General features: G+C 38.8%; 1 protein-coding gene across 1 annotated transcript in view; it reads right to left on the bottom strand.

The window, feature by feature from the left end:
* LOC146798118 (cytochrome P450 2C11-like) overlaps positions 1–9,478 on the bottom strand; it is a 359,895-nt gene extending 350,417 nt beyond the window's left edge. Inside the window, exon 1 of the mRNA XM_085625339.1 lies at positions 9,208–9,478. Within this exon, the coding sequence (XP_085481465.1) occupies positions 9,208–9,378 (171 nt within the window). The 5' untranslated portion in view covers positions 9,379–9,478. The remainder of the gene's footprint in view (positions 1–9,207) is intronic.
* Between the last annotated feature and the right edge of the window lie 1,687 nt (positions 9,479–11,165).

Below are 11,165 nucleotides of genomic sequence, written 5' to 3' on the forward strand. Positions count from 1 at the left end.
ATAATCGATCATTGGAATAAAGCCCATTCCGAACCTCTAATACCACGGATTCTGCCTCTTATTTACTGAGCTATTTTATTATGTTTCCGTATCAAATTAAGTCCCGGTAATTAAATTATTTACCACAAAAATATGAAGGAAACCACAAATTACTCCTTCACAGTAAGTTATTTATATATTGAAATTAATCATCTGCTAATCATATCATTGTCTGGACACAGTTTCATTTGATAAATCTCTTTTATCAACATATAAATAAAGTTCCAAATATTCATTTCATACGTAATTCAGTGAACATCGGTCCATTACTCAAACAAAGAGAAAGGAGGGAACATAAACACAAACAAAACAAGGCATTTAATCCATTCCTTATTCCCCTACAAAAAATAATAATGGATGTTGACACTATTATCATGAGCATTCCATTGTTTGAAGTCGCCCCATTGGATAGTACTAGGAGGTAGTAACCGTTATACCTCTTCCACAATTTATTGGTACTATGTATATCTCAATTCAAACAATGATTTAAATACTTCCGGGGCACTTAATATTCAACAGTAGTCGACGCGTTTCAGCCCAACTTGCTTGCGGGCCTCATCAGGACTAGGGTATATAAGGATATATCTCCTGGAACAACATCTATAATATAAACAAAAATTTACAATATATACAACTATCTATATATGTACATTCACTAACACACATTCTAAAAGATATGCACAACCTCTCTGGGGGTGGCAGTACCAAAGAAAAACCAAAAAACACCAATAGTAGGGCTCTAAATATGTGAAGAGACCAAATCACCAAGACAGTTCTAACACCCGTGTAGTGAAATCTCATGGCTACCAGAAAAGATTTTAATAAAGCCAACAACAAACTAAGATAAACCCAATCAAGAAAAAAGTGAACTATATCCGGATGAGTATATACACCAAAGTACGAAGCACTCTAGGATTACCAATTCCGCAGCAATCCGAGTAGTCTAATTTCACAGCGGCATAAAATCCATGGCGAGTAATGTTCTAAGTGGAGAGCAATGGGGGACTGAATTAGATCTCTACCAAGTAATTTTTGCAAGAAATGTGGCGACACGCTAAACAAACAACAACCCATATCTTACCTATTGGGCCATGGCCTTCCGGGTCAAACAAATGCACTGGGGGCGTATGAATCCCAAACCCGCACTAGCGTCTATTCTTCTTGAAAGATCTACCGGGGAAGGAAAAGTAACAGGCTATCAAAAACGAGACCGGGCAACAAGCACGGATCTACCCTTATAGTAAAAGAGGACCCGAGTATCTAACAAGTCGTACCTTGCAATATTATTCGAATTGTCTCCCGCTGGCGTTCCAAATCTCCACACGGTTCCCGGATGGAATCACGTGACCGGGGAACGCGGAAGTATAAATACTCAAAAAATAAACAACGGACTCGAAGGACGCCGGCCCGAAATCTAACGTGTCACCCAATGGAAATAGAAAGACTGACATAGAAAAAAAGGTTACATCGATTCCTTGCCCCACAATAATTATTAGTTGATACTAATCTAAGGGCAGGACACAATTCAAAAAGGGGAGAAAAATGTGACGAATACAAGAGAAAATAGTAAAGCAAATTAGAAAATTACCTAAAGTGAAAAGTACTGCCACTCCGTACAATATTACTGAATAACAGAATAATAGCTACACAAGCCGCATCAATGGGTTCATGTTAAAGACCCGTGAGTCAGTTTTCTTATACGTAACATTCATAATGACCAATAGTCTCAAAAAGCTCAAAAAACCTGCGAACATATAGACATATGTATTAGTATTGCGGAAGAAAATTGAACTAGAGATAGGCAAATACATGTAGATTTCAGCTTGCTAAAACAACCCCAACAGATTGTATTAGGGATCTTGGATCAGCGACCACATTTCATCCCGATCATTAAGGCCTAGTGTCGCTGTATGGTACTTCTCTATAAGCCTTGCCTCTGATCTATTCAGTCTCATTTGGAGAGTATCTTTATTCGAATCCTGCAAAACCAACAGTACAGACCAATGCAAATCATTTTCTGAATGGTTGTGCGAGATAAAATGCTGGACCAGGGGAGCTGCCTGTGTCCTACATTTAATCCTTGACTTGTGTTACAGGATCCGTTTCTTTGCAGTCTGGGTCGTTTGTCCAATGTAAAACTTTTTACATGGGCAATTAACACAATATATGATGTTGTTTGTGTTGCAGTTTGAAAACACTCTCTGTTCATGCTTGAATCCATTAATGACAATGTGTTTCGAATCAATCGTCATTTTGCACGCCACACAGTTTTGACATCTATAATGTCCTGACACAGGTGGAAGACTTAAGAGACCCCCTAAGGTCTCTTCTTGGAAGATCAATAGTTCTTGCTGCTCGAACCAAGTGTTGTCTGATGTTTCTGCCTTTCTTAAATGCAAACAAAGGCTTCTGAATATTTAGAGTGTCAATAAGTTTCCAATTAGATAGAATTATCTTTTTAATCTTGTTTGCTTTTGGACCATATGTCAGAACACATGTGAGGAGTGATTTATCTGCGTGTTGTTTAGGTGTTAGTAGATCTTCGCGTGGTGTATACCACGCTCTTTTGAGTGCTGTCTTCGTCAATTTCTTGGGATGTCCTCGCATGATCAACTTGTTTTTTAGAATTTCAGCACATGAGAAATAATCCTCTTTATTCGAGCAATTCCTCCGAATACGGAGGAATTGCCCATATGGCAAATTCTCTTTCAAAGTGCGTGGATGTCCACTGGTGAAGTGCAACAAGGTGTTACGATCAGTGGGTTTGGTATAGAGGCTGACTTTCAATTGACCATTCTGGTGTTGCACGAGGACATCTAAAAAATTGATCTTTTCTTTGTCTTTAGAGATAGTAAATTTAAGCTCCAATGTTCTCGCATTGAGCCAACTGTGAAAGTCTGACAGTTCAATTTCATTGCCACCCCAAATCATAAAAATGTCATCAATATAGCAACACCAAAAACACACCTGAGATTTAAAAGGGTTGGTGTCGCTATAAATCCATTTTTTCTCAAACTCGTCCATAACCAAATTGGCTATCTCGGGTGAGAAACAACAGCCCATGGCCACTCCCATTATTTGGAGATACAAAACATCTTTGAAACTAAAAAAATTGTTTTTCAAGCATAATGTCGCAAGCGAGATTATGAAGTCAGTTGGTACTTGGTGTGGCCTTTCTCTTTCCTCCAATTTAACTTTCATGACTGCCAACGCCTCGTCTTGCGGGATATTAGTATACAGTGATACAATATCAAAGGATACCAAAAGTTGCCAGTCGACATTGTATGGGAGATTCTCTATTTGTGATATGAAATCCATCGTATCTCTCACATACGGGTTTTCGTCTAACAGGCTGTTAGACGAAAACCCTACACGCAAACTAAAGGCAGAAATTTTGGAAACGACTACGAATGCACTCAATCAGGGGTGGCTATGTAATAATGAATTTGATTTCCTAAATGTAGACGTATGCAAAATTCCCAACATATATGTACTTCCAAAAGTACATAAAAATACTGAGTGTCCTCCGGGAAGACCTATTGTGTCCGCCTGTGGTTCCCTTCTGGAACCATTGGCCAAATATATTGGCTCCTTTCTTACCCCGTTGGTCAAAGAAACCCAATCGTATGTGAGAGATACGATGGATTTCATAACACAAATAGAGAATCTCCCATACAATGTCAACTGTCACTTCTAAAGAGATACTTTGAGATCTTGTGATTATAATCTCTACACTCATTTAAAGTACTCTTTGGTAACTACTCAAAATAACAAAAAATCCACTGAGTGTCTTCAAAAATCGTTGTCGACGCGTTTCAGCCAATATGTATAGTACAGGAGATAATATATACCCTTTGACTTAGAACCACATGTGTGCTTAGAAGGTTGATGATAATATTTTGAAAAGAATTACGTTTATAGTGTTGGTTGGATTCTAGGCACCTTTAGAACATGGACATAATGGTGGTGGAATTACACACTTTGGGTGAATTTTCAATTATTTTTTCAATTATCTTGAACTTAATATATATTTTTTGGTTACGGCCTGCCACTCCAGTACCTGTTATGTAAATTTGTTTTTTGACCTGTTCCAATGTGTATATAGTGTATATAAAGACATGTACAAAAATTAGAATGAGTGTATAAATAGATAAAAAAGAAATATTTAATTTGTTTCTATAGGCTGAATTTAACGAAAATATAAGTTCAGTGGCCCTAGTCCTGATGAAGCCTAAAGATTTTCTTGGCTGAAACGCGTCGACAACGATTTTTGAAGACACTCAGTGGATTTTTTGTTATTTTGAGTAGTTACCAAAGAGTACTTTAAATGAGTGTAGAGATTATAATCACAAGATCTCAAAGTATCTCTTTAGAAGTGATCTTCGATAGAACGGAATGCTTTAGTAAAATAATTCTATAGGCATCCTACCTGAATTGATAGGGTTAGTTGGATTTGTATATGTTTGATTTCTGTGTATATGTACGTTAGTATTGTAAATATTGTAAATGTTTGTGTATATATATCTAAAAGATTGATCCTTATATGTTTTGTGTTGAAGTATAAAATAAATAGAGGCATAAATACTCCACGTAAATGTTAAAGATATCTTTTGTTGGATTGGAATTGCTTGTGATGATTATGTAAAATAACAACAACAAAGTTGGGTTGAGAAAATATATAACTCAAGGGAGGAGACAATTTATTTTTCTCGTCACCATAATATACGTTACATTATTGGTCCCGAGGCATCATTTTTCTTTGCTACTGTTTAAATACCCAGATGCCAGAGGGTTACTAATTTGGGTTACCCCCAGTTTTTGATGAGGCACGGTAATAGTGTCAACATCCATTATTATTTTTTGCAGGGGAATAAGGAATGGATTAAATGCCTTGTTTTGTTTGTGTTTATGTTCCCTCCTTTCTCTTTGTTTGAGTAATGGACCGATGTTCACTGAATTACGTATGAAATGAATATTTGGAACTTTATTTATATGTTGATAAAAGAGATTTATCAAATGAAACTGTGTCCAGACAATGATATGATTAGCAGATGATTAATTTTAATATAAAAATAACTTACTGTGAAGGAGTAATTTGTGGTTTCCTTCATATTTTGAGAAGAATATCATTTGATCGGTTCCTTCGCATCATCTTGTTTTTTGCTATAACCCATTGCGCCTACCAGCACTACCAGTGTCAGTACCAGCACAACTACTAACCATCATACTCCTACATGTGTGATATTTTAGACTACTCCGGGTCCTCAAAGCTATGAGAATGGCTTGGGCGGCAGGTATTAGTCATTTTTAATATGTACTGAATGAATAAACTACTGTTGTTGTTCTGATCTCTAAATTAGACAAACATCGCCACCATGTAGAACACTGTTATAGTTGCCAGAGGAAACCACCAGCTAATGTGTGTGATTTACTAATGTGGATTTATCCCTTCTCATAGCAGAGTGATGTGTAATAGTAAGGCATTTGGATCAATAGTAAGGCCATTTACACCCTACAGGATTCCTATTGTTAAATCCTGGCAGCCATAAAGTCAGGCAACTTTGTCAAAATAATTTCACAACCAAAAATCCCTTTGTGAATTGAGTCTTATCGGTTTCACTTCTTATTGGACAAAAGTACAGTTGCTTAAGATGTGGTATGATCCGGGGCTGGTGTGAGGGCGGGGCGACCGGTGCGGCTGCACTGTGCGATGACCTGCTGGGTGGGACACTGACCTGAGCTGGGGGGCCACTGTGTTTAGCAATAACTTATGAGTTAAAAGCACCTGTTGCAGAGTTACTTGTGTGTCCAGCTATCAGGCAGCAAAAGAATGAGTAGATAACTCTTGTGATTAATGTTCCTGTTAAGAGAGAGCGATCGGAGTATTTTCCAGTGGCAGTTTTGATTCGCCATGAAGTAGCACAGAGGGTTAACATGCCTGCTGGCAGCAAAGAACAGATCTGTATTTTATGTGGATAGCTGAGTGGATTAGTGAAAGGAGCCTTTATCAGTGCTTCCAATCAAATTAAATGCATGTGAGAGAGGGACTGTGGAGAGATGAGGGGCACTTCTGCAGGGTGGTAGTGAGGAAATTCGAGTAGATCATGGGGAGTGGGGGCTGACAAAAAACATTGTTGCACCAGGTGCCACCAGCGCTAAAGATGGCCCTGGTATGATTTTTTAGAGATATTGTCCAATAGTAATAGTAAAATACTTTATTGCATTAATCATTTGATTACAATAAATAGAAAATAAGCAGGCATAAAAATGGTCCAATAGTTAAAAGCTGGAAGATCTGATTTCAAATTCTGCTTCCCACATGACCAAATTGTGTGAAGCAGACACTCCTTTCGCTCCCTTGTTCGGCAAAATCAGGAGCACCTAGAACAGATTCAATTTGTAGTTCAGGCAGGGAGAGCACCATTACGGGCCCCATATTGTAATGAGTCATCTAGATAGACTCTTTCAATGCGGTGCGGAGAAAAATTAGACCTAGTCCCTGATTACAAGTTAATGACTATATTCCGATCCCACACAAGTTGTGTGCTAATTATAACACCTCCGCAGGCCCGTAAAAAAGGCAAAATCTGATCAATTTAGTCTGTTAAATACCAATTGTGCATGTTATGCCTCATGTGTAAATTAATTAATTGGGGAGAGATGTAGCCTTGGGGCAAGAGCAGTCGACCTCGAAGCTGAGGAACCAGGTTCGAGTCTCGGCGACAGCGCTCATCATCCTTTGATTCTGGGCAAATCACTTAATCTCTCCCTGCCTAAAAAAAAATGAATGTCCTTCTGTAACGAAACTGGTGCTCATGTAAAACGCTCTGATACCCAATTTTCTCGGGTCTAGTTCACGCTATATAAAACTCTAAAAAAGAAAAACACCTAATAGGAGGTATTTACCGCATTTGGTAAACCCCTCACTCCGAGGTAATGGTATTTACCATGTGTGGTAAGCACCTCACCTATTCTGCCGAAATCCTCACCTATTCTGCCGAAATTGTTACGAGGGCTCAAATGTTGCCTTTACAACATTGATTTTTGCAACACAATTTCCCCCAAAAAATAAGCTAGAAATTCTTAGGTTTTACAGATAGCTCGGAAAAACATCCCAGACTAATCCAATACTTCAGAGTCTGCTATAGTACCCAGAAGCTATTTTGCAGCTCAAAGCATGTATATACTTATCAGAAACAATGGATGTACTAAAGCCCCACATTTGCCCCACAAGTGAAGCAGTACTGTATACTGTGTGCTCAGTACTGTTCCTGGGCTAATTATAAGCCCATACAATACTTGTCCCTGAAAAGAAAACAAATTGCTAATACTATAATGTAATGGAGGCTCATCGGTTGTTGTTTCCTGGCTGAAAAGTATACACGCAAATGCACAGGCATCATATAACAGAGTGCTACACGCTGTGCTAGATTCTTTGAGACAAAAAACATTCGGACATGAGGCAAGGATTTAATAAACTTGTTAGGATTGTTCCATTAACATAAAATTACATTTTGGATGTGTTGGTGTAATGGAAACCCAGTAACTTCATATTTCATGAACTGTTTCAATATAGGCTCAGATGAACTTCTGGGAATCCCTTATTTATGCAACCTCTTGGTAGACTTGCAGGCATATCTGACCCTTCTGGTCAAATGGGGGCGCTAATCCTTCTTCCTCAGACCCAGAAGAAATATCTGAATTTCTCCTAGTCTCATTATTAGCAGCATCTGTATACCAATGTTTCAACCAGTACACATGAAATTTTGCCTTCAAAAGAGTCATGGTCATTTGCCCTAGTCTTCTTTTCATTTTTCCTGGTGGAGGCTGAGATCTAAACCTGGATACAGAAGAACCAGAACTGGAGCCTTTAACATGCCTGGTCTTTCTGGTGTTCTTGCCCATAATGATATCAAAATAGGACAGAAATCACTTTCCGTACAAAACAAGCACAGCCTACATGCTTCAGCGTACTCCTTAACTAGAGGAAAAAGAGCAATCTGCACTACTGTATAATATGCAAACATGAAATTTGTGATGTGAAATAAGCAGAAAGAATTATAATTATGAGCACTGAGAACTATACAAAGAACATGTCTTGTAATCAGCAACCTATATTCTAAAACACTACTAGAGTGAATTGTGACAGTACATAAAAAATAAAGAATGTTAGTATTTTTGTAAGAATTTAGAAAGTGCTAAAGTTCCCTTTGTCTTACACACTTTTTAGGGACAAGGAACTCTCTTTAGGGGAGACCTGCACCAAGCCTCTGATCCCTATCCCCTCCAAAAATATATATTTTAATCTTTTTTATTTAATTTGGAAATATGATGTCGTAAATTTGCATTTGGGCTATCTGGCACATGCATCAAGGAAGGCTTTTGCGATTCCTTAATTGCGATTATTAAGGAATCGCAATTAAGGAATCGCAAAAGCCTATGCATGTAAGAATTGCTATAAAAATAGCGATTCCTAAACATTCCTTAATTGCGACTCGCAAATTGCGAGTCACAATTAAGGAATGCCTTCCTATTCATTCCTATGGGCCTACAGGCCCATAGGAATGAATGGGAGATTGCATGCGCAATTTGCGAGTACCAGTAGGTACTCGCAAATTGCTCATGCAATTTCAAGGGTGCAAGGGTGTCAAAATGACACCTTGTTGCACCCCTGAAATTGTGATGTGCACCCATGTTGCGCACACACATGCCCCAAGGGCATATGTGAGTGTAACTTAAAACTTAAAAAAATGCATTTTGGTGCATTTTTCAAAGTTTTTGCAAATTACAGACAAGTTTGATTTGTCTGTAATTTGCGGTCTCAAATAGCAAAATCGCTATTTGTAAGTGCTTCTAGCATTCCATTTAAGGAATCGCAAATTGCGATTCCTTAAATGCAATCGCAATTTAGGAATTCACAAATAATTGCGAATTCTTAAATTGCGCTTAGGAAACACTTTCATGCATCTCCAAAGGCTAATTTGCGATCGCAAACTGCCGATTTTTGCGAATCGCACCGTTTGCGATCGCAAAAACCTTTGATGCATGTGCCCCTATGTCCATTGTGAAATGTCGCAATTGTATTGTGCTCCATAGTACATCATGCTAAAAGTTAATAAAGAAATTTGAACCTAAAAAAATACATTTAACAGCCTCCCACCCCTGTACCTTTATTATTGATGGGACCATGTTCTTGCTGTCCAAATGGAGGGCGCTCCCGAGAAAAGGAAGACACATCGGCCCAGGAGGAAGTTTGCTTGGCTGGCGGATGGATTTCCAGACCATGATGAAAATCAGCGAGAACAGGGTGAGAACTAAGGAAACAGAGATGTCCATCATTCGGATGAGATGTCCAAGCCCTGGCAGCAGCAATGTGTACTCCTGGCCATCAAGAACTGTGTGTGCTTTCTCAACCTCTGTGCTGCAGATGTTAGTTCTATTGAACAGTCGCTGTCCATGGCCTGTTTACCCGGTCTTTCCACTTAACTAATGTTTAACTTTGAGAAGCAATACATCAACTTGAAAGGCATTCATTTAAATGCAGCACGAGTCATGCTTTCACTCTGTCATATAACCTTTAATCGTGCATACAAGCAGAGAGCGCCACCTTCACAGCAAGGCAAACATGTCAGGACGTCACGTGCATTACCCACCTATCCCCACGGAGTTCGTACTATAACCTCAAAAATATGCAATCAGGAACACAGGTCAAGGCAGTAAGCGTGCAACAATGCCACATACCAATGGTTGTTGCATTACAAGTGCCACACAGCACATTATAACCACTACCTTTCTTGACAGGTGTTAGGTTACCTTTAAGATGAAACAGTACTTAATGTTCCCTTAGAATGGACTGGATCAAAACATGAATGCATTTTCCGAATTCCATATTTTTTGTTTTTGCATAGTGTTGCATTGCTGTGATGGGTGGGAATTGTATTGGTCCTGCGACTGTGACGCTGCAGTTGCGCTTGCAGGTCGCTTATTAGGTCTAATATAATAGCAGAATTTAACCTGTACTTGTCATAGATTTCCTCCTCTGTCTGGCCGAAAATTCGCTCGTCCCTTCCTCCTTCTCTACACACCAGCCTGGACCCTCATCCTCTTTTAAATGACATAGAGCGTAGCCATTCTGGAACATGCTTAGGCACTCTGGACCTGTTTAAATAGATTGCACCTGGCTAGCACCCGATTTGAGTTGGTGGTATTTTGCACGTCCAAAATTGCATTTTTTTGACCATTCGTTAATTACGAATGGTTCCTGCATTTCATCTACAATTAGCTGATCGTGGGTCGCATTTTGCGATCCGCAATTTGGTGTTGCAAATTTTAGGAATCGCTATTTTTGCGATTACCTAGAAGTGGCCTGCGTATGCATTTAGTAATGCAATTTTGCATTTGCAAAAAGCCAAATTTAGCGATTCGCACAATTTGTGAATGCAAAATAGGTTGATATATGTGACCATTAGTCATTAAGACCGTGAAAGCCTTTAAACATCTCTCACTAGATTTTTGGGGAAAGTTGGAACTCTTTGTAATTGACAAAGGTAAAGACCCTTGAGACACTAGGATCGAACCTTTACTCTTTCCATGGGGAACCTAAGACCTTAACCATTAAGCCATAAGCCTTACGCTTCTAGAGCAAGCAGAAAATATTTCAATCAAAAAAACTCTCCTCTAGTGGAAAAAAAACGTGCACTTCGCTTTAAGAAGGCAAGCTGATGATAAACTAATAAACACTTGGAGTGGTATGCACTTAAAAAAAACTATCTTCTACCGAAACACACCCAGCTCATGGGATCACAAGCCAAACTGAGTCTCTGACTCTTTCCTCATGCACCGTGGCAAACAACAGACATTTAACGAGAGAAAATTTACCAAAGAAAGGTGGGAAACAGTATGCTCTTTTCTTAACGAAAAATCTTAGCTCATTAAACAACACTAACACAGTTCAGAGGTGCAGCACTTACTCAACTCAAGCAGCAAGAAAAGAGTACATGTTGGTTGTATTTATAGTGGATGCATGGGTGGGTGTTCTTATGTTGTTTTTTCTGCCCCAGGATCATTTTGAAGGCGCTATTCCATAAAGAGCAAGAAAAGGCATTCCATGATATGATCATCGTGTC

This window comes from Triturus cristatus, chromosome 9 (genome assembly GCF_964204655.1).
Source record: "Triturus cristatus chromosome 9, aTriCri1.1, whole genome shotgun sequence".
NCBI classification, from domain to species: domain Eukaryota; kingdom Metazoa; phylum Chordata; class Amphibia; order Caudata; family Salamandridae; genus Triturus; species Triturus cristatus.